General features: G+C 41.5%; 1 protein-coding gene across 6 annotated transcripts in view; it reads left to right on the top strand.

Moving 5' to 3' along the window:
* Positions 1-24,683, top strand: part of apc (APC regulator of WNT signaling pathway) — a 215,649-nt gene that overhangs the window by 177,966 nt on the left and 13,000 nt on the right. For all 6 annotated transcript variants that reach the window (XM_080189009.1, XM_080189006.1, XM_080189008.1 and 3 more), the window contains 6 exons: positions 1,966-2,344; positions 6,268-6,363; positions 17,040-17,179; positions 18,711-18,788; positions 19,354-19,470; positions 21,613-21,827. In XM_080189009.1, coding sequence (XP_080045135.1) covers positions 1,966-2,344; positions 6,268-6,363; positions 17,040-17,179; positions 18,711-18,788; positions 19,354-19,470; positions 21,613-21,827 — 1,025 coding nt within the window. The remainder of the gene's footprint in view (positions 1-1,965; positions 2,345-6,267; positions 6,364-17,039; positions 17,180-18,710; positions 18,789-19,353; positions 19,471-21,612; positions 21,828-24,683) is intronic.

Genomic DNA, 24,683 nt, shown 5'->3' with positions numbered 1-24,683 from the left:
ATTAATAAGTAAAGATTAGGGATGACAGCACAGGCGCTCTATTGCATTGAGAAAGACTCTGAGAAGGATGCAGTTTGTGTGGTGAACTAAGAAAGTTAAGAATGGTATCAAATAGGGAAAAATTGCTGCAAAGTTTAATGGTAAGCCAGAAGATCGGGAAAAAATTATAAGCTATCAAAGGGTGCCTGAGTAATAATTGAAGAGGGAGCAAATAAGAATATGAGAGAGAACTTGCAAAAGATGTGAACCAGACAGCAAAAGGTTTCTCCAGTTCTGTACAAAGAAAAAGTGAGATGAACTCGGGGAATTAATATTGGGAAGCAGAGACTTTGAACAAGTATTTTCCATTTGTCTTCACATTAGAAGGCACAAAAAGCATTTCAAGAATAGGAGAAAAGTGGGGAGCAAAAGCAGTGATAAGGAAGATAATAGAATCTTGATTCAAAAATTCAAAGTAGAAAAACATCCAGCAACCAAAAATATAATGATCACGAATTTCTGCTGACCTCCTGATCGCTGGCCAGCGCAATCGTTGACCTCCCTGACCGTGCCTGGGCTAGTCTCAACTCCTCCCCTGAGCCCGCCTCGATGTCCTGTCCCATCTTCCACACCCCCGATTGCTGGCCTCCCTCCACACCCCCGATTGCTGGCCTCCCTCCACACCCCCGATTGCTGGCCTCCCTCCCTCTGTCACTGCAGAGTGGCAGCGGAACCCCAATTAGGCCCTGTCCCTAATGCTCAATAGGCTGTGCCAAGGTGCACTTTGCTTCATGGGCAATGCCAGGGGCCCAAACTGGCACTGCCAAGGTGGCAATGCCCAGGGGACACCACCACACTAGCTAGCTCCACATAAGTGGGGAGCTATATTAAATCCCATTGGAGTGAAATATTCCTGACGGGGAGAGGCACCAGCGGGTCTGGACACTTCAGTCCCAGGCTTGCTAATGATTTAAAAGAGATTTAAATTAACATTTGCATAATTTCTTCAGCTCCGCACCAATTTCTGGCGCAGAGCTGACAGCACCGGAAATCCAGCTGCCGAAGAATTGCCAGAAAAGCTGAACAGGCTGTGTGCCTTTTCTGTGTAAAAGAGATAGCTGATGGCTTTAAGATAATGAAAGGATTTAGTAAGCTTCGATGAAAAAATATTTCCGTTTGTGGGGAGTCCAAGTATTGGCCATAAATCTAAGGTGGCCACTATTAAATTTAACAGGGTCTCCAGGAGTAACCTGTGTAACCCAAGAATATAAAACACATGACCAAAAGAAATGACTGAGGCAAATAGCATGTATTCAATTTAGGGGATAAGCAAAGGGGAAAAACAAATAGAAGGACATGCTGATGGGTTAAGTTAAAAGAAGGTTGCGAGCAGATTAATGAAGCATAAACACCAGCGTGGACCAGATGGGCCGAAGAACCCATTTTTGTACCTTGCCCACACAATGTAAATCATTGAAATGGTAGCCTTGTTAGTTGTTGCTAATGAACAATTTATTGGACAGATCAGATCACTACAACTCATGAAATCTGTGTATTTATCCATCCAATATTGTGAAGTCTAGAGCGTTAAGGGAGAGTTAAACCACAAAGCTGTAGTTTATATTTATTAAATGAACCATATATATATCATGTTAGGAAGACAATTGATTAATTCCAGTTTAAGTGGATTTGAACCTTCTGATATTGTCTAATTACAATATTAATTCCCGTACTGGAGCATGAATGTAGGGCTAAATGTAACACCATTGTCCAAACACAGTTGAATCAATAAATTATCCCATATCTGCTTAGCCAGCTGGTGGTTTTAAATCGAGAGAAATGTCTACTGTCACAAGTTATCAGCAAATGTTTATAGGGATCTTGAAATAATTTACTGTTTTTCTAGAGGTTTTTGGCTTCATGTTATTGATTATTGACCCTACAATATGAACAGAATTTAACCTTTTTGGTTCGCTTGGGCTATAGGTGGAAATGGTATACTCGCTGCTCTCAATGCTTGGTACACACGACAAGGATGATATGTCTCGAACTTTGCTAGCAATGTCTAGTTCTCAGGACAGCTGTATAGCTATGCGTCAGTCTGGTTGTCTTCCACTGCTGATACAGCTTTTGCACGGCAATGATAAAGACTCTGTGCTGCTAGGCAATTCACGTGGCAGTAAGGAGGCCCGTGCAAGGGCTAGTGCTGCACTACACAATATCATCCATTCACAGCCGGATGACAAGAGAGGAAGACGGGAGACCCGCGTTCTTCACCTGCTGGAACAGATCCGTGCTTACTGCGAGACGTGCTGGGAATGGCAGGAAGCACATGAGCGAGGCGTGGATCAGGATAAAAATCCAAGTATGACATTTTCTGAACAGTTATGTATGCAAATTAGATTCATTGTATTTTTGTATGAAAATAAAGTAGTTTTTAAGAAAGAAATAATGCGGGCAAGCTCTGCTTTTTAAATTCTTCGTGGTGGCACAGTGGTTAGCACTGCTGCCTCTTAACGCCAGAACCCAGGTTCAATTTCCAGCTTGGGTCACTGTCTGTGTGGAGTTTGCACGTTCTCCCTGTGTCTGTGTGGGTTTCCTCCGAGTGCTCTGGTTTCCTCCCATACTCTGAAAGACGCCATAAAGATGGTGAATTGGTCATGTTAAATTCTCCTTCAGTGTAGCCAAACAGGTGCCGGAGTATGGCGACTAGGGGATTTTCACAGTAACTTCATTGAAATGTTAATATAAGCATACTTGTGCCTAATAAATAACTTCAAACTTTTTGATGTAGTGTGTGTTTATGGCAGCTACTCATGTTAAAGATACATTTATTAAATTGAGTTAGTAATTGCATTTAAACTTAGTATTAACAATATTATATCCACACCATGTTCTAAATTATGTCTTCCCTACCATTTCATCCTCACCCTCTCCAATGCACAAGTCATGGCAACAGTAGGCACCAGATATTTACCAATGCTGCTCTGTTTGCCTTCAAAAAGATCCATTAGAAAACTGTATTTGAATTGACTTTTTTTTTGTTCCTTTTGTGGAAAAAAGGCTGTCAATTTTTTTTAAAGCTTTAAACTATATTATTTAAACTATAACAACAAACTTATATGTATGGCGCGCCATGTGTTTGTGTATAGGACACCCTATGTTAAGATAAGTTAAACAAAAAAGGCTTCCTGTTGTTGACTGCCCTTCTTTGTTTAAACATAATTTGCCCGTGTTCACCAACTTCCATCTGGGATGCTCTACTAGGCTAGAGGCAGATGTCACACAAAGTGCTAAGTTGAAGCTTTAGATGACTAATATGGAACAATGAATATCAGGTTTAACAATACCCTTCATAGCATGAACTTAACCAAATGGCCCTATACATCCAAGCTGAATTGCTACATTATTATGAATTTAGGTATGAGTATCCCTTAGATTCCATGAATACCATACAGATAATTCTAATCATGTTTCCCTCTCAGTTTTTATTTGTTATCATGGACAGTCACAGGGGCGATCTTATGAATCAAATTTGAAGTCCAGGGCAAGCGTCTAAAGGAGCCTAGATAACTCCCCCTCCCCCACTTGCCTGGACTGATCGCTCCCTCCCCCCACCCATCACAACTGCAGAGTGGCAGTGTGTCCCCCTCCCTCACCCCCACTGCCACTCTGCAGTATGCTCAGTGGTTGTCCCCCGTCACCACTGATCGGCCCGTCCTGGTCTGGTCCCACTCCCTTGGCTCTGCCCTGTGCCCAGAGGGCACTGTCAGGATGCCAGGCTTGCACTACCCAAGAGGCACACCCCAGGTCCTTCCGACCTCCCACAGGTGTTGTCCGGTTCTACAGGTGATGCCATTATGTCTGGTCTCCATTGCTGGGGACCAGCTGTGATTCTCACTGGAGAGAACCTCCTTCCAGCAAGGCCACAGAGGCAACTGAGCCTGGACAGTTGCGTCCTGGCTCGTTAATTTCATTTAAATTATATTGAAAGTAGATTTAAATAATTTATTCAGCCTCATGTCAGAAACGGGCATGAGACTGACCCCGCCGGATGTCTGGTGCTGGTATGGTTGTGAGACACAGTAAAAAGTCTGACAACACCAGGTTTTAATCCAACCGATTTATTTGATAGTAAACGCACAAGCTTTCGGGGTTAGTCCCTTCGTCAGGTGAATGGAGAGTTCTGGCCTCAGACAGAGCATATAAAGCACAGACTGTTTAGAGATTACTGATTAGAATGCGAATCCTTACACCTAACCTGCTGTTCAAGACCTGAAGTGGTTGACAATGTGAGTGGAAGGAGCACTGATCACAGGTTAAAGAGATGTGTATTGTCTCCAGACAGTACAGTAAGTGAGGTTTTGCAAACCCAGGCAAGTCACGGGGGTTACAGATAGTGCGACATGAACCCAAGATCCCTGTTGAGACCGTCCTCATGTGTGCGGAACTTGGCTATCAGTCTCTGCTCAGCGACTCTGCGCTGTCGTGAATTTACTATCAAATAAATTGGTTGGACTGAAACCTGGTGTTGTCAGACTTTTTACTATCATTACTAAGTGCAGACAAGCAGAATCTTTCACCAACCCAAAATTTAGGAATAGAGCTGTTAATTCTTGAGTATAATATCCCTTTGTATATTGCTCATAGAAAACAGTATTTTGTAAGCTCTCAAACCATGGAGAGGGTTCCTTCTGATCCAGATAGCTGGTATTTTTATATATTTGTTTTAATCATCAGTGGGAAGTTGAGAATTCTTTAACGAATGCACGTTGAATGTGCTGCTGAATATGCCATCCGCACCATAGAGGAACTCTAGTTTTACACCTGTGTTCACAAATCAATTATTTAAATTAACCTCAACAGACAAGTGGCTATTCTTCGTGGTTATTTATATGCTAAATAGGGCTTTGTGTAAATATATTTATTTCTTTCCATTTAATCATCATGTAATATGCTAAGTATTTGTGACATGTTTGATTCTCTTATTTGCACAATTGAACCTATAATTTATTTTTTGCACTATATAGTTAGCACTTCAGTTGAATGTTACCATATATGTTCATTTAATTTGTTTTTTTAGAATGGTAACTGTTACAACACGAAGAGGACACTTCTTTTAATCTTTTCATCCTCATAAGCAATTAATTCAATTCCATTACTGAAAGTGATCACTGAAAGTGGCAATGCAGATGGAGAAGATAGTCAAGAAGACATATGGCATGTTTGCCTTCATCAGTCAGGGTATTGAGTTTAAGAATTGGCAAGTCATGTTGCAGCTTTATAGAACCTTAGTTAGGCCACACTTGGAATATAGTGTTCAATTCTGGTCACCACTCTACCAGAAGATGTGGAGGTATTGGAGAGAGTACAGGAAAGATTTACCAGGGTGTTGCCTGGTATGGAGGACATTAGCTATGAGGAAAGGTTAGAGAAACTTGGTTTGTTCTCACTGGAACGACGGAGATCGAGGGGAGATCTGATAGAAGTCTGCAAGATTATGAGAGGCATGGACAGAGTGGATAGTCAGAAGTTTTTTCCCAGGGTGGAGGAGTCATTTACTAGGAGGCATAGGGTTAAAGTGCGAGGGACAAGGTTTAAAGGAGATGTACGAGGCAGATTTTTTACACAGAGACTAGTGGGTGCCTAGAAGTCATTGCCGGGAGAAGTAGTGGAAACGGATACGGTAGTGCCTTTTATGAGGCATCTTGACAAGTACATGAATAGGATGGGGATAGAGGGATATGGTCCCCAGAAGGATAGGGGGTTTTAGTTAAATCAGGCAGCATGATTGGTGCAGCTTGGAGGGCCAAAGGGTCTGTTCCTGTGCTGTAATTTTCATTGTTCTTTGTTTTCAGCATTGTTTAATATTGGTACACCAACAATGCTGATACAAAAGAAAGTTCAAGTGCTGAAAATGTTCATCTTTTAGGCTTGTATGCTCACTGCAAATGAATGGACTGCCTGACGTAGGTGGAAAATATTAACCCCAGTATCTAATATTATATTAGAAATGTGAATCAATCTCTGCTCAGCTCTGGTTTATCAAGCAAAATATTTATTTTAACTATATTAACTTACTATTCATTAACAGAATATCGAACTCTGTCTTGCTTCTGTTCCAAAATGGTGCAATACTTCAGATCAGTTTTTGTTTGCTAAGATCGATTTTAATTGACTTCCGTGATTTCTGGAGTTTATGTTAGGAAGTTATGCTACAAGGAAAATACATATAGAAATATGAATTACCTCTTGTTTAAGGCTTATGTATGCATTATATTGTTATAGTGCCATCTCCAGTGGAACACCAGATCTGTCCTGCAGTGTGTGTACTTATGAAGCTTTCATTTGATGAGGAACACAGGCATGCAATGAATGAACTAGGTAAGGAATGCCAGTCTTGCCTACTAGTTTGAAGTGTACGTACCATATTCTGCACTACTTGATGTAATCAAAAATTGATTGCACCATAACAAATAGTAAATTACAAATGCTGCGTTATTCCATTATTAGACTCCAAATCAGAGCATCATATATATTTGATTTCCAGTATTCATTTTGAGTGTTTTATGATGGTGTACTAAAATGACAGTGGTGGGGAAGGGACAGAGAGAAGAACATAAGAACATAAGAACATAAGAAATAGGAGCAGGAGTAGGCCATCTAGCCCTTCGAGCCTGCCCCGCCATTCAATAAGATCATGGCTGATCTGTTGTGGCTCAGTTCCACTTTCCCGCCCTCTCCCCATAACCCTTAATCCCCTCTCTTATCAAGAACCCATCAACCCACTTCTTAAAAATATTTAGCGAGGCAGCCTCCACCACTTCAACGGGCAGAGAATTCCAGAGATTCACCACCCTTTGAGTGAAGAAGTTCCTCCTCAACTCCGTTCTAAACCGCCTCCCCTTTATCTTGAGGCTGTGCCCCCTAGTCCTACTGTCTTTTTTGAGCGGGAAGAGTCTCTCCACCTCTATCCTATCCATCCCATTCATCATCTTATAAGTCTCAATGAGATCTCCCCTCATTCTTCTAAACTCTAACGAGTACAAGCCTAGTTTATTCAGCCTCTCCTCATAGCTCAATCCCCTCAACTCCGGTATCAGCCTAGTAAACCTCCTCTGCACTCCCTCCAGGGCCAAAATATCCTTGCGCAGGTGCGGCGCCCAAAACTGCACACAGTACTCCAGCTGCGGCCTCACCAATGCCCTATACAGCTGCAGCAAGACCTCCCTACTTTTATATTCAATCCCCCTCGCTATGAAGGCCAGCATCCCATTCGCCTTCCTGACCACCTGCTGCACCTGCAAGCTGGGTTTTTGCGACTCATGCACAAGGACCCCGAGGTCCCTCTGCACCGTCGCCTGCTGCAGTTTTTCGCCACGTAAGTAATAGTCCTTCCTACCATTCTTCCTACCAAAGTGGACCACCTCACACTTGCCAACATTAAATTCCATTTGCCATTTCCTGGCCCATTCGCCCAGCCTATCTAGATCCTTCTGCAGACTCTCCACACCCTCCGCACAATTTGCCTTTCCCCCAATCTTGGTGTCATCAGCAAATTTCGACACCCTGCACTCGGTTCCCTCCTCCAGATCATCTATATAAATGGTAAATAGCTGAGGCCCCAGCACCGACCCCTGGGGCACCCCACTAGTCACCAACCGCCAATCCGAATAGCACCCATTGACCCCCACTCTCTGCCTCCTATTTGACAACCAATCCTCTATCCACGCTAACACCCTACCCCCAACTCCATGTCCCCTGACCTTCTGCAATAACCTCTTGTGAGGTACCTTGTCAAATGCCTTCTGAAAATCCAGAAAGACCACATCCACCGGCTCTCCTCTATCCACTGCCCTAGACACATCCTCATAGAACTCCAGTAAATTTGTCAGACACGACTTCCCTTTAATGAAACCGTGTTGCGTCCGCCCTATCAAGCAATTCCCTTCAAGATGCCTCGCAATTTCCTCCTTAATGACGGATTCTAACATTTTACCTACCACAGACGTTAAACTAACCGGCCTATAATTCCCCGCCTTTTGCCTGGCACCCTTCTTAAACAACGGCGTAACATTAGCCGTTTTCCAATCTTCCGGCACTTCCCCGGAATCCAGCGACGTCTGGAAAATAACCACCAAGGCATCCACTATAACCTCCGCCATTTCTTTCAGAACCCTCGGATGCATTCCATCCGGTCCTGGGGACTTGTCCACAATCAGCCCCTCCAGTCTGTCGAGCACCACCTCTCTAGTAACAGTAATGTCATTAAGACCCTCCATTCCTACCACCTTTCCATCTCTGACACCCGGCAAATTATTCACGTCCTCCTCCGTGAAGACAGAAACAAAAAAGTTATTCAAGACCTTAGCCATATCCCCATCCCCTACCACTAGGTCCCCTTTCTCATCCTCTAAAGGACCAACGTTCACCCTAGCCAGCCTCTTCCTTTTTATATATTTATAAAAACTCTTGCTATCCTTTTTTATATTAAGTGCTAGCCCAGCCTCATAGCTTCTCCTACCCTCCTTTATCAACTTCTTTGTCAATCTTTGTTGACATTTAAACCTTTCCCAATCCTCTTCTCGCCCACTGCTCTTAGCTACTCTAAATTCCTCCGCTTTTAATTTAACACTTTCCTTCACCTCCTTCGTTATCCACGGCTTATTACCTCTCTTCCTACTGTCCTTTTTAACCATCGGAATAAATTTCTGCTGAGCACCAAGAAAGATCTCCTTAAAGATCCTCCACTGCTCCTCAGCAGACCTACCTTCCAACGCACTCCCCCAGTCCACATTTGCCAATTCTTCTCTCATCCTACCATACTCCCCTCTATTCAAACAAAGGACGCGTGTCCGGGAACCCACTTTCTCCTCCTCCATCTGCACCAGAAACTCCACCATACAATGATCACTCTCTCCAAGAGGATCCTTCACCGCAAGGTCCCTAATTCTACCCGCCTCATTACATAGCACCAGATCCAAGATAGCTCGCTCCCTCGTCGGCTCCAACACACACTGTTCAAGGAAATTATCCCGGCAGCATTCCAAGAACTCCTCCTCGAGCCCACCTCGTCCAACATGGGTCGACCAATCAATATGCAGATTGAAATCTCCCATAACTACTGCCGTCCCATTCCTGCACGCCGCACTTATTTGCGTGTTAACAGCCCGCCCCACCTCCAGATCATTATTCGGGGGCCTATAGACGACACCCACCAGTGTCTTCCTCCCTTTGCTGTTCCTAATCTCCACCCACAACGATTCCACGTTCTGCTCTTTGGCTCCGATATCATCCCTTGCTACCACCTTGATACTATCCTTAATCAGCAGAGCTACGCCACCCCCTCTTTCCTCCTGCCTGTCCTTCCTAAACACTTGATAGCCCTGTACATTCATCTCCCAGTCCCTGTCACCTTGCAGCCACGTCTCTGTAATGGCCACCAGATCGTATCCATTTGTGTCGATCTGCGCCACCAGCTCATCCACTTTATTCCGAATGCTTCGTGCATTCAGATAAAGCGCTTTCATCCCAGCCTTCACCTGGACCCTATTTGCCGTAACGCCACCAATTGGGACATCCTCGGCCTCTTCCCTTACCTGTACCCTATCCTTAACTTTAGACCTCGTGGCGTCACCTACCCTCGCACCCTCCCCCCCCCTAATTAGTTTAAAGCCCTGTCTACAGTCCTCTTTACTCGATTCACCAACACTCTGGTCCCAGCACGATTCAGACCAACCCCATCCCGCCCGAACAAGTCCCACCTACCCCAATACTGGTGCCAATGCCCCATAAATTCGAACCCATTCCTCCCACACCAATCCCTGAGCCACCCATTCACTTCCTTTATCCTGTCAACCCTACGCCCGTCTGCACTCAGTTCAGGCAGTAGCCCAGAGACGACCACCTTGTCGGTTCTACTTTTTAATTCCATTCCCAGCTTCTCATACTCCCTCCCCAGATCCTCAGTCCGCACTTTGCCTACGTCGCCGGCACCCACATGTACTACAACGACCGGGTTCTCACCCTCCCACTCCAGGTTCCTCTGCAGCCCAGCTGCAACATCCTGTACCCGAGCACCAGGCAGACAACACACCCTTCTGTGCACTTTGTCATTGTGACAAAGGACAGTGTCAATACTCTTCACCCCACTATCTCCAATCACTACTACGTTCCTTTTCCCCTTCTCTTTGCCTATGTCCTGCTGCATCACTGTACCGTGTGCAGTTTGCTCACCAACCTCACCTGCCTCGTCCTCTTCCAGACTGGAAGCAAGAACCTCAAACCTGTTATGCAGATTAAGAGGCTGAGGCCTCCGCTCCTCACCCCCCTTCCTCCTCCTCCCAGCAGCCCCCTTTTGTCCCTGACCCTTAGATTTAGCCAGTCTAGGGGCACCCTCTCTCCCCCTGATGAGCCTCAGGAAATAGAACAAGGAGTTCTACAGAAATGCACCTTCAGTTAATGTAAAGAATGATGGTGAAAATTATGAACTTCATCAACTACACTTGCAAGCTGCAGCTCGAGTGAATTGTCATCATGTTATTCAAGAATAACAAAAAAAGTGCTTTGTGATCTGCTCATGCTGGCTGTTGATACTATAATACAATGGTAGCTGGGCTTGTTTTGCTGATCATTTTTATATTCTTAAGAAAGTGACATTCAGCTTTACATTTCAGTTATCTGATCTATTTTGTTAAAATTCATTGTTTTAAAATTGAACTTTGTTTAATGCCATAATCTTGCCTGAAGAACATGTTATGCTATTAAGTTATTAGAAATGGCCCCCATCAAGATCTGGCTAGGTTCCTTTTTAAGGACACTGGTAAATCCATAACCATCATTGCTTAGATTTTGCAATCAGAAATCAAGAAATGGCACTTGCATTCACTACATGTACAGTTTGTGGCTGAATTTTCAGTGGCTTTTGAGTGACTATGGCTGTCATCAGGCACCTGATCAAACATGGCATCCTCTACAAGGATATGTGACGTGTGTATTTAAGGAAAGCACTGTGGCAAGTCAGCCAATCAGACTGAAGAATTCTTATGGAGATATTCAATCTAAACATGTAAGCATGGCTTAGAATATTTAATTCACTGTACAAGCATGTACAGAAAGTAAATTAAAGTAAGGGAAAGAAAGGTGGGATTAAGAGAGAAAGAGATAAATGCCAAGTGAAACATAAATCCCCTACAACAATTAAATCCTGGCACAATGAGATTTGCACTGGTAAAATTACATTTTCAGTACCAGAGAGGTTGTTTTGGAATAATTGAGACACGACATACCTTTAAAATCTCACTCCTGAAGCATTAGCCTTGATTTTTTTTCTCATGTGTTTAACGGTTATCTAAAGGGTCAATGAAGTAACTTTGTGTTCTTCTATGGCTGAATATATTGGCATGGTATTAGTGGAGCACATCTTGTGGAAAAGTAGACAGCAATTTGTTAATTTGTGCATTTAACCATATATTGTGAAGCTGCTGTCTGATTTACTTTACAATAACAGTTAGTGCTGTTCAGCTCGTTAGCCTCGCAGTTATTCTTAAGACAAAATCCAGGCTCATATTCAGATTGTCTGCTTAAGAGATCAATGATTCTGAAAATAAATACTCCCTGTACTTAATCTAAAACCAAGAACATGCACTTATAATGTCTCTTATCACCCTGGGATGTTCCAGAAGTTTTTATGATCTGGAGGAGGGAACCGAGTGTAGGGTGTCGAAATTTGCTGATGACACCAAGATTGGGGGAACGGCAAATTGTGCGGAGGGTGTGGAGAGTCTGCAGAAGGATCTAGATAGGCTGGGCGAATGGGCCAGGAAATGGCAAATGGAATTTAATGTTGGCAAGTGTGAGGTGGTCCACTTTGGTAGGAAGAATGGTAGGAAGGACTATTACTTACGTGGCGAAAAACTGCAGCAGGCGACGGTGCAGAGGGACCTCGGGGTCCTTGTGCATGAGTCGCAAAAACCCAGCTTGCAGGTGCAGCAGGTGGTCAGGAAGGCGAATGGGATGCTGGCCTTCATAGCGAGGGGGATTGAATATAAAAGTAGGGAGGTCTTGCTGCAGCTGTATAGGGCATTGGTGAGGCCGCAGCTGGAGTACTGTGTGCAGTTTTGGGTGCCGCACCTGCGCAAAGATATTTTGGCCTTGGAGGGAGTACAGAGGAGGTTTACTAGGCTGATACTGGAGTTGAGGGGGTTGAGCTATGAGGAGAGGCTGAATAAACTGGGCTTGTACTCATTAGAGTTTAGAAGAATGAGGGGAGATCTCATTGAGACGTATAAGATGATGAATGGGATGGATAGGATAGAGGTGGAGAGACTCTTCCCGCTCAAAAAAGACAGTAGGACTAGGGGGCACAGCCTCAAGATAAAGGGGGGGCGGTTTAGAACGGAGTTGAGGAGGAACTTCTTCACTCAAAGGGTGGTGAATCTCTGGAATTCTCTGCCCGTTGAAGTGGTGGAGGCTGCCTCGTTAAATATTTTTAAGATGCGGGTTGATGGGTTTTTGATAAGAGAGGGGATTAAGGGTTGTGGGGAGAGGGCGGGTAAGTGGAACTGAGCTACGACAGATCAGCCATGATCTTATTGAATGGCGGGGCAGGCTCGAAGGGCTAGATGGCCTACTCCTGCTCCTATTTCTTCTGTTCTTAAGTACTTTAAAGTGCGGTCTCTGTTAGAATGTAGGAAACCTAACTCTTTGCCAATGTATATGTATCTCCCCTAGTGCAGTGATCCCAAAACATCTCGTGTTCTATTTAACCTGCCACATTCCCAAGTACAGACAGAGCAAAGCCTCATATGGTTGGTGCATACCTCTTGGGTAACCATGGGAACTCCCTTACGAAGACTTTTAAGCTTAGATGGCATGTTGGTTTTCATAGCATTCCCAATCCCAGCTTCTCCAGGTTCCTTACGAGAGTGCCCTAATCACTTGGCAGTAGAGAACTTGAGTATTGCTGAGAAAATCTCTTCTCAGATTGTAACATTCACAGCTTTGCATTTAGCTGTTTTGAGAGACTAATCTCTTTTTTTGTGTTTTCTTATGACTATGATATTTGGAAATCTAATTCCTAATATCATAGTTATAAATCTGCATTCAAGACTTTTAAATATTTAATTTAATGTTTAATTTTAAAGTCCAAACAGAGTTCTGTAGAGTTTTGGCATGAAATCCTTCATTTTACACATACTGACTTCTAAGTAAGTTATAACAGAATGAAACATATATAGAGATTATAGATCTAGGCAATTCTATTTGCTTGATTTAAATTTTTGTACCTAATGAGAAATTAATTATTTCTAGCATTTATGGTTGCACTTGTGACTCGAGTCCTCTTTATCCCTTGATATTGAGCTCGACAAGGATGTGTTGTTGAAAGAAGGCAAAATCTGTATGGTAGTTGTTGGCATTGAAGTTAGGTAAGCAAAGAAGCATAGGCTATGCATTGGTGAGCAGGAATAAAGGAAAGAGTGAGAGAATAGTGAGCAAGGTGAACATGGGTTGGATGCAGAATAACCTTTTATAAAAAGAGTGTAAAAGGCTTGAAGAGGCTTAATAGCAAGACAGCATAGGTTTGATTTCATGATCGGAGGGGATACTCCAATACAGCTGTGAATTTGGATCAAATATGGGTATGTGATCAGGCAGCTGTCTTGATGAGTTGTAGCAGGTTGGGGGTTGAAATGGTCAGTTAAGGAAAATACAGTAGGAGGAGATTTGGCGAAATAGAGTAGGGTAAAACGTAACTATAGGGCCAAGAGGGCTGAAGCAGAGGTAGGCGCTGGCAGAAAGTTTTTTTAATTGATTCACAAGAGTTGCTGGTATGGCTAGCATTTATTGTCCATTCTTAGCAAAAAGTGGCGTGCAAAGTTACTTCAGGAAATTATAGTCAACCATGTTGAATTGGTCCTAAGTAACATACAGGCCAGACCTGGGAAGGACAACTTGCCGTCCATAAAAGGCATTAGTATATTTCAATCAATGTGGCAGCTTTATGGTTAATTTTATTGATGCCAGCTTTTTATTTCTAGATTTTTTTAAACTGCATTCAAATTCACAAAATGCAATGGTATGATTTAAACTCATTATCTGCATTACAAGGCCAGGCATTCCTAAATCAGCCCACTATATTACTATAATAAAAGCAAAATATTGTGGATACTGCATGCTATATTTATTAACAGCCCATGAATAGGCAAGACATTGAAGAAAGGGAGGTAGTAGGGTTTGGGGTCAGCAACAAGAGTCAGGTAAACTGGGAGATGGAAACAGGCAGAAAATGCAACATTACACTACTTAGTCCTTCCCTGCAAGATAAGCTGTGGTTCTTCTGGTCTGGCCCACATGTGACTTCAGTCCTATCTCAACATGGTTGACATTAATTTCCCTCTCAAGTAACTTAACAAGCCACTTTGTTCTAGCGAGCTGCATAACAAAGGAAATAGCGAAGATTTCAAACCAATGGTGAATCAGAATAAAGGCAAGACCAGAGAGAAAGATATGAATGTAGGAAATGATAAAACACAGATACTTGCTCTTGCCTTTTTTAGCTGAGACATAGAATATAAGAGATAGGTGTGTACAAAATTATGAAGGACAGGGTAGATAGGAAGAAACTTTTCTGTTTAGTAGAAGGGTCAATAACCAGAGGCCATAGATTTAAGATAAGGGACAGATTTAGTGGGGATTTGAGGAGAACTTTTTCCTCTCAGAAGTTGGTGGGAATTTAGAATTCATTTACATTTCAGTTGTATAGGATACCGATGAGACCACATCTGGAGTACTTTTGAAGGTCACCTTATTTAAGGAACTTTGTAAATGCATTGGAAACAGTTCACAGAATGTTTATTAAACTAATACCTGGAATAGACAAATTATTTTATGAGGAAAGATTGGACAGGCAGGTAAACTTATATCCATTGCAGTTTAAAACAGTAAGAGGCGGCTTGATTGAAACATACAAGCTCACAAGTGGCCTTGACGAGGTGGATGTGAAGAGGATGTTTTCTCTTGTGGGGAAATCTTGAACCAGGAGTCACTGTTTAAAAATAAGGGGTTGCCCATGTAAGACAGAGATGAGAAGAACTTTGGAACTCACTCCCTCTGAAGGCAGTGGAAGCCAAGTCTTTCAATGCTTTCAAGGTAGAGGTCATTAGAGTCTTGGTAAATGAGGAATTGAAAGGTTATTGGGGTTAGCAGGTAGTTACAGTGAGATCAGCCATGCTCTTATTGAATGGCAGAGCAGGCTGAAAAGGCTGAGTGGCCTAATCCTGCTCCTAGCTCATACATATGTAAAAAAAAATTAGTATCCTGGGTTTTAAGTAAGAATTACAGCTACCTCAACTGTCACATATGGTCTCAGGGACATTTAAATCATGAAACCAGAAATAAACAAGACAAACAGAAATCCTTAGAACTTTCATATTCAGGTGTATTCAGTTCCCAACCTGAAGTCATATATTCTGTCCTTACACTTACATAAAACCTGGGCCAATTTGAAAAGCAGAGTAGGAGAATTGTTTGCAGCATGGGAGTTTCTTCACAGTATAGACTGAGACGCTGGCAAATGTAAAAATGAGACTCGGAGATACCATCACTAGTGGGAATTCATAATTTCAGAATGACTTAGCATGCCCTTTTTTTTCAAACCCCTAAGCTCGTCCCAATTGCCCACATTTGGCCCATATCCCTCTGTACCCATCTTATCCATGTAACTGTCTAAATGGTTTTTAAAAGACAAAATTGTATCCACCTCTACTACTACCTCTGGCAGCTTGTCCCAGACACTCACCATCCTCTGCATGAAAAAAATTCTCCCTCTGGACACTTTTGTATCTCTTCTCTCTCATCTTAAACCTATGCCCTCTAGTCTTTAGACTCTCCTACCTTTGGGAAAAGATCTTGACCATCTAGCTGATCTATTCCCCTTGCTATTTTATAGACCTGTATAAGACCACCCCTCAGCCTTCTACGCTCCAAAGAAAAGAGTCATAGTCTATCCAGCCTCTCCTTGTAACTCAAACCATGAAGTCCCAGTAACATCCTAGTAAATCTCTTCTGCACTCTTTCTAATTTAATAATATCCTTTATATAATAGGTTGACCAGAGCTGTACACAGTATTCCAAGTGTGGCCTCCAATGTCTTGTACAACGTTAACAAGACATCCCAACTCCTGCATTCAATGTTCTGACCAATGAAACCAAGCATGCTGAATGCCGTCTTCATTATTCTGTTCACCTGTGCCTCCACTTTCAAGGAACTATGAACCTGGACCCCTAGATCTCTTTGCTCTGTAACTCTCCCCAACACCCTACCTTTAACCGAGTAAGTCCTGCCCTGGTTCAGTCTACCAAAATGCATCACCTCGTATTTATCTAAATTAAACTCCATCTGCCATTCACCAGCCCACTGGCCCAGTTGATCAAGATCCCATTCTTGTTCTTGTATTTTTGAGTTTGGGAATATTGGAAAAAATTGCCAAATGTGTGTGTACGTATCGTGTGCATTTGTAGAACTTGTATTTGTGTGTTCAGATTAGAGTGATTGGGATCTGGAGATAATTTCCTTGGTCACACACTTGTGCTGTTACTGAACACGTTTCAACTTACAAATAGAATGTATAATGCCAAACAAATTAGTTGCCAGTCTCTTGTAAAAATGTGTCAGATCTCATTGTTTAACATGATTTGTTCCCATTACATTTATAGAAGGGAATAAATTACTCTCATTCATGTATAAACCTTTCACTTGGAAATGGATTCACAGTTATTTTTTAAGTTATGATCTCTATTGTTATGTCGGCAATGAATTTGCGTTCGGCAAGGCCTAACAAGCACTGATTAGGTAAATGACTTTTAAAAAAAATCAGTGCATGAACATTGTCATATTATTGCAAGCATTTTGTTAAAATATTTATCCATTCCTTTGTGAACAAAATGTTATACTGGAATTCCATACTGTGAAATTAATTTTTGGGATGCTGTTTCAAACAATTTTGAATTGTTATGCACAGAGTAAGTTTAGCTTTAACCACTGTTATTCGAATATGCAGGTGGTTTACAAGCAATAGCTGAATTGTTGCAAGTCGATTGTGAAATGTATGGACTCACTGATGACCATTACAGTGTTACATTGCGGCGATATGCTGGGATGGCACTTACAAATTTAACATTTGGGGATGTTGCAAATAAGGTAGGAAATTTATTGTGGAAACTTTTAGATTTTGCATTCTCAACTGGATTTGTTCATTTTCTTCTATTGTGTTTCCACCAATTTCTGCTTCATTTTGGAATTCTAGTATCTGCAAAAAAATTGCATTTTACTTCTATTACACTGTCATTTTAAACAATACATGTATTGTACAGATAGACTGGGCAGCACGATGGCACAGTGGTTAGCACTATTACCTCACAGCACCAGGGACACGGGTTCGAGTTCTGGCTTGGGTCACTGTTTTGCAGAGCCTGAGCATTCTCCCTGGGTCTAAGTGGGTTTTTTCTGAGTGCTCCAGTTTCCCCTCTCAGCCCGAAAATGTGCTGGTTAGGTGTATCGACCGTGCTAAATTCTCCCTCAGTGTACCCGAACAGGCACTGGGATGTGGCGACTAAGGGGTTTTCACAGTAACTTCATTGCAGTGTTAACGTAAGCCTACTTGTGACTAATGAATAAACTTTACTTTTATTTTACTTTATATGAATAGATAAGAAGCCTCACAACACTAGGCTGAAGCCTAACAGGTTTACTTGGTAGCATGAGTTTTCGAAGTGCTGCCCGTTCATCAGGTAAGTGGCCACTCAACTGATGAAGGGGTTGTGCTCTGAAAGATCATTCTACCAAATAAACCTATTGGACTTTAGCCTGGTGTTGTGAGACTTCTTACTGTGCCCACTCCAGTCCAACGCCAGCATCGCCAGATCATTATATGAACTAATTTGGTGTAAAGTCACATTTTGAATAAATTTACTTAAATAAGTAGCTATATTAAAATGCTTATCAAATTGATGTATGGTTTGGGGCAAGAGATGCACGGGAAAACTATATTTAATGCAGTGAGTGATAATGACCAGGAATTCGTTGTTTACAAGAAATTTGGAGATAAAGGAAATTGAATGGGTACTTGAGGGTAAATAAACTTGTAGAGCTTATGGGGATAAACCAGGCAATGAGACTGACCGGTTGCTGAATAAGAACCAGCATGGATTCAGCAGCCTGAATGGCCTCCTTCTGTGCAGTTAAGACTTAGTGACTCATTTGTGTGGCATAGCAATATCCTCCATTACCAAAGAGTGCTATCAATTCTCCACACTTCTAGTTCTTAAACACAGGCAAGCTAAAATGTCTGTATCCTGCTTAAGCAGTTGGCATCCTTGAATCTGAGAGAAGTGATGGGACTACAGCCTTAGAACTTTGGTGAGATTAGATCTGCTGTACTTCTGATGGTTGAACAAATCGAATTTGGAAAGGCAAATTCTATCACAAATGGCACATATAAAGTTGCGTCTTGTCGATTGTGCGGGAAGATCTCCTCTGGCACCTGCAGGGCTGATGTCTGCTGCAGAGCTTCTGAAACCACATGTTGTGGCAAATTCCTGCCATAACTGGGTCCCTTGATTGTCAGCTAGAGCATCCACTTGTCCTGGTTGAAATGTTGAAGCAACATGACATAAAAAAGTGAAATTATTTTGATGTCAGAGATGCTTCTGCAATTGTTTCGTCTTCACAGGCCACGTTATGCTCTATGAAAGGCTGTATGAGAGCAATGGTAGCTCAACTGAAATCAGAAAGTGAAGATCTACAGCAGGTAAGAATAATAGTTTTTAAACTTAAGTTTCAGTGAACAATCTTAAAACAACCTCTGAAAATCACTTTGGGTAAACAAAACCATTTTAAATGTAACATTTTTCTAAATACATTGTGCACCTTAAACCTATTATATAGGGCTACTGTTTTATCAATTTGGAAACAATGGTACAAGTAATAGTTGAGCATGTTGGTCATAATGCTATCTTTAACTTGGGGGAAGGTTGTGCACCAAAACCCTTAAACCTTCTTTTAGTTAGATGTATAGTTTCTCACCTTTTAATCAAATGCTGCACAATTTCAGATATTCATCGATGTGTGTTCAAATCTAATGTTGTGTCATAGCACACTGAAAAATTCTTGCCATCATGAATTTTTTATTTTACAACTGGCTTTTTCTATTAATTTTCAAGAAGATTGTATTAATATGAGAGAGTCTAATGACCATAAAAATCAGTTCCATCTCGTTATACATTGGGAAGGCATGAAAAATAAAATGGCAAATGCAGTAACAATTTTTTATCTATTAAACTCTTTTGATTGTCAAACATATTTTTCTGTGATAGGTAATCGCAAGTGTATTGCGAAATTTGTCATGGCGAGCAGATGTAAACAGTAAAAAGATCTTGCGTGAAGTTGGAAGTGTGAGCGCATTAATGGAATGTGCACTGGATGTGAAAAAGGTATCAGAATTCTTCCTCAAAAATCAACATTACAGCTATGCCCATTCAGAATATTCACATGAGACTTTTAAACTTCAACGCTTGTGTCATTCTCTCTATTTAAAATCTAAATTGAATTTATTGGCACGAACTTCAATAAAACTGCTCCTTTTATGTAAAATAATCATTTTGTGACTGATGATCCTGTAAGAATGTGTATATTATTCATTTGTCACATCACTTAAAGTTAACAAAGTTATAAAATATCTTAAAAGGGTAGATAGCGAAAGATTATTTTCCATTGTTTTTGCATCATTAACAAGATCACATGGATGCAAGATGATTATTAAAAAAATGTATGTGTTACTTGAAGAAATTTTTACAACTATTACTAGGGCCTTATATAATTGTTAGCACAGGTGATGTTTGAATATAATTTGAAACAGAAATTGTTAAGTGTTTAAACAAGAGTATAAAACGGTACAGGAAATAACCAGGCAAAGAGACTAAAGGAGAGAGTCTCATTGGAGAGGCTGCACAGACAGGATGATTCAATTGGATGCCTCTGCAATGAATTCTAAAACAGAAACTTGCACGGGCAAAATATTTGAACACTTGATTACTTGCAAGTTCCAGCCAAAGGTGTTTGTAGCATCATTTTGACTCCAAGTATTTGTATTTACTCCATAAGACTGTCTCAAAATGGGAGTTCATGTTGAAGGGTGGGGTTAAGAATTTTTAAGCTCTGAAAATCAGATGTAATTGTCTTGATGTCTGAATTCTAGTTAAGCAGAGACTCCAAAATCTTAGATCCTTAACCATCCTGAGTTGCAAATCTTCATGCTTTATTGTTAGTTTCTATAAATAAGGTAAGCATTTACTAGGATCCCATGTCTGTGCCTTGTTTGATGAGATAAAAGAATAAAATAACTCTGGTTCACTTGAAAATCTGTGAAATGTCATTTTCTATCTGAACTTTCTCTTGTAACTTGAAAATCAATACTGCAAGAGAAATATTTCCAAGGTGCAAACTTGTGATTCATGAAGAATACATAATATTTAGAACTTGGAAATGAGCTGAGCCACATTTTGGTAAATTGTTCATTGATTTCACCCACTTTATTTTAAGTTTAAATAATGTGGAAAGTAGAGGTGATACTTGACATTTCCCTATGGAGATTGAAAGTCTGTGCAAATGCCAACCCCTCTATCAATTGTTCAGCAACACTAACATGGCACAAAACACTTAAAAGTTTAATAAATAAACTCTTAATTTAAATGTTACAAAATATATTGCGAGATAAGGTTGAACAGGCTTGTATCCACTGGAGTATAGAAGAGTAAGAGGCAACTTGTTTGAAACACAAAAGATCCTGAGAGGTCTTGACAGGGTAGATGTGGAGAGGATGTTTTCTCTTGTGGGAGAATCTAGAACTAGGGGTCACTGTTTAAAAATAAAGGCTTGTCCATTTAAAATGGAGATGAGGCAAAAACTTTCTGAGGGTCACGAGTCTTTGGAATTCTGTTCTTGAAAAGGAGGTAAAAGCAGAGTCTTTGAATATTTTTTAAGGCATACATGGATAGATTCTTGGTCAGCAAGAGGATGATACATTATCAGGATAGTCAGGCAGGTTTGAAGTTGCAATCAGATCGCTGTGATCTTATTAAATGAAGGAGTAGGTTTGAGGGACTGCGTGGCCTACTCTTGCTTCCTGTTTGTATGTTCATAGATCTTCCGACTCTGTTTGTTTGAACTCGAGCAGAATGAAGACTTAAATACACCAACTTAGTTGGATCTCTAATGTTGAGGACAGCCATTGCTAGAAGATGGATGCCCAAGCAAGCATATAAATACCCATATCTCTTGTTGTAAAAGGGAATTGTGCAGTATAAATGTCTCATTAAATTTGACAGTCAGCATAAAGATTGTATATACGGCTGCAATATACTGCAAGTGTTATCTATCAAGGCTTTTATAATCTTTCTAATAGTGCTTTGTGAGAAACCAGAAAAATTATGCTAGAAATTAAGAATGTTGCAACATGCGTCAAAAGGTACAATGTAAAATCTATTTTACATACCATAGAAATGTTCCAAAATGTCTCAAGTCATGCAAAACAAAAAAATTGAATTTGTATATTAATTGTTCCCTCCTTTTTAAAGGAATCAACTCTAAAGAGTGTTCTTAGTGCCCTTTGGAATTTATCTGCACACTGCACCGAGAATAAAGCTGACATCTGTGCCGTGTGTGGTGCCCTTGCATTTTTGGTCGGCACTTTAACCTACAGAAGCCAAACTAATACACTCGCCATTATTGAAAGTGGAGGTGGCATCCTAAGGAATGTTTCAAGTCTGATTGCTACAAATGAAGATCACAGGTCTGTGCCGTCTTCCTTTCTCTGTAGAAATAATTTAGTATTGCTTTAATAAAACAAATCACTTAGATATTAGTAATTATGGTGATCTAAATGATACCTTAACTTTTGAATGTTGCAGTGAATTATACCCATGGGTCAGTCATCTACAGTGTTACAATTACCGTGTGGAACAAAAGAACCAGATGAAGAAATTACCAATAAGATTTCACTTTTTTGTAACTTTTACTTAACACAAATCAAAAATGATTTTTAACAGGCATATTATGTTTGGTACAAACTATAAATTACACAAATAGCAAATATAACAAAGGCCATGCGATCACAAGCATTTACTTCACGCGCACGCACACACATTCCACCCCCCCCCCCCCCCCCCCCCCCCCACCTCACTGGCCTCCTGCAGCTCCATTCATTCAATTCTCCGGAGAGCCAAATGGGCTTCGCTAGGTTCACCACGGTCTTGAGGGTACAGATTCTCTGGAGACACCTTTTAGCTGATCGTTCAACAAAGCTTGTTAAATGATCTGGTCAGCTCTGGCAAAACACATAGTGGTGGAACTGTTCAATTCACAATCCTTGCTCTAATCTTTTTTTCTAACGTGTTACATGCACAGTTCCTTGTAAATGTGCCTCCTCTGTTCTCCTATTGCACTTAATTTGTTTCTGATCACAGCATGTGTATCTTTCTTCCTGTTGCAGGCCAAGAGTCACAATGTCCCTTGGACTGTTAGTTCTCATCTTCCAAGTAAATTACAATTGATACCTTTGCAATTGATGCAAACTCTTAAGTCCCTTTCAAGCATCCAGTCCATAGACATTTTAAAGAAATTATAACTTATTTTACTGTCCTGCTTCCAGGTCAAAGATAGTCTCAACTGTCTGGTCATCTATAGCATTTTTGAATTTCAGACCACAGACTGACCTAATTTCTCATTTGCTCACATTTGTTCAAACTTGTAAGCAAATTACAAGCAAATGTACAGGGTACTGGTGAGGCCGCAGCTGGAGTATTGTGTGCGGTTTTGGTCGCCGCACTTGTGCAAGGATATATTGGCCTCGGAGGGAGCGCAGAGGAGGTTCACTAGGCTGATACCGGAGATGAGGGGGTTGGACTATGAAGACAGACTAAATAGACTGGGTCTGTACCTCGTTGGAGGTTATAAGGATGAGGAGGGATCTTATAGAGACGTATAAGATAATGAAAGGGATGGATAGGGTAGAGGTTGAGAGATTCTTCCCGCTTAGAAAGGATAGCAGGACCGGGGGGTGCAGTTTACATCGGAGTTGAGGAGGAACTTCTTCACTCCAAGGGTGGTGAATCTCTGGAATTCTCTGCCCGTTGAAGTGGTGGAGGCTACCTCGCTAAATATATTTAAGTCACAGGTAGATAGGTTTTTGATAGACAAGGGAATTAAGGGTTATGGGGAGAAAGCGGGAAAGTGAACCACTTCAGATCAGCCATGATCTTATTGAATGGCAGGGCAGGCTCGAAGGGCTAGATGGCCTACTCCTGCTCCTATTTCTTATGTTCTAATTCTCCATTCTATTTAGTATCATCCTCATACTAATGACATGGGAAATACTTTCATGGAAGATTGAAACTGATTCTACAAAAAAAATCACAGACTTGCATCTAGAAATATACATAATCATTTTCAAAAACTTAAATTAGTTAACAAAGCTCTTGCTGTAAAATATTTCTTTGCTGGAAGCAAGAGCAATCCGAAAGGCATGCTGGGTTAGGTGTATTGGCCATGCTGAATACTGCCCCAGTGTACCCAAACAGGCACTAGAGGGGGATTTTCATGGTAACTTCATTGTAGTGTTAATGTAAGCCTACTTGTGACACTAATAAATAAACTTTAACATTAACAGCCTGTAGATTTAAGTGCAAATAGATTTAAGTTAACTTGGGATCTCGGGTGAACATAGGTTCTGGAGTTTTGGGTTTAAAGTTTATTTATTTGTGTCACAAGTAGGCTTATATTAACACTGCAGTGAAACCACTGTGAAAATCCCCGAATCACCACACACTCTTACTCTCTAATAAATCATGCCGTAGAACCTTTATGCCAACCTGAGCAGAAAAGGCTTCAGTTTCACATCACATCTAAAAAACAACCCCTGACTTGGATGCACACTCTAGTGCCTGTTTGAGTACACTGAAGGAGAATTTTAACATAACATAAGAACATAAGAAATAGGAGCAGGAGTAGGCCATCTAGCCCTTCGAGCCTGCCCCGCCATTCAATAAGATCATGGCTGATCTGTCGTGGCTCAGTTCCACTTTCCCGCCCTCTCCCCATAACCCTTAATCCCCTCTCTTATCAAGAACCCATCAACCCGCTTCTTAAAAATATTTAGCGAGGCAGCCTCCACCACTTCAACGGGCAGAGAATTCCAGAGAATCACCACCCTTTGAGTGAAGAAGTTCCTCCTCAACTCCGTTCTAAACCGCCTCCCCTTTATCTTGAGGCTGTGCCCCCTAGTCCTACTGTCTTTTTTGAGCGGGAAAAGTCTCTCCACCTCTATCCTATCCATCCCATTCATCATCTTATACGTCTCAATGAGATCTCCCCTCATTCTTCTAAACTCTAACGAGTACAAGCCTAGTTTATTCAGCCTCTCCTCATAGCTCAATCCCCTCAACTCCGGTATCAGCCTAGTAAACCTCCTCTGCACTCCCTCCAGGGCCAAAATATCCTTGCGCAGGTGCGGCGCCCAAAACTGCACACAGTACTCCAGCTGCGGCCTCACCAATGCCCTATACAGCTGCAGCAAGACCTCCCTACTTTTATATTCAATCCCCCTCGCTATGAAGGCCAGCATCCCATTCGCCTTCCTGACCACCTGCTG

This window comes from Carcharhinus amblyrhynchos, chromosome 5 (assembly GCF_965287045.1).
Source record: "Carcharhinus amblyrhynchos chromosome 5, sCarAmb.v2.hapA, whole genome shotgun sequence".
Classification (NCBI taxonomy): Eukaryota; Metazoa; Chordata; class Chondrichthyes; order Carcharhiniformes; family Carcharhinidae; genus Carcharhinus; species Carcharhinus amblyrhynchos.
This window is presented reverse-complemented; position numbering and strand designations above follow the sequence as displayed.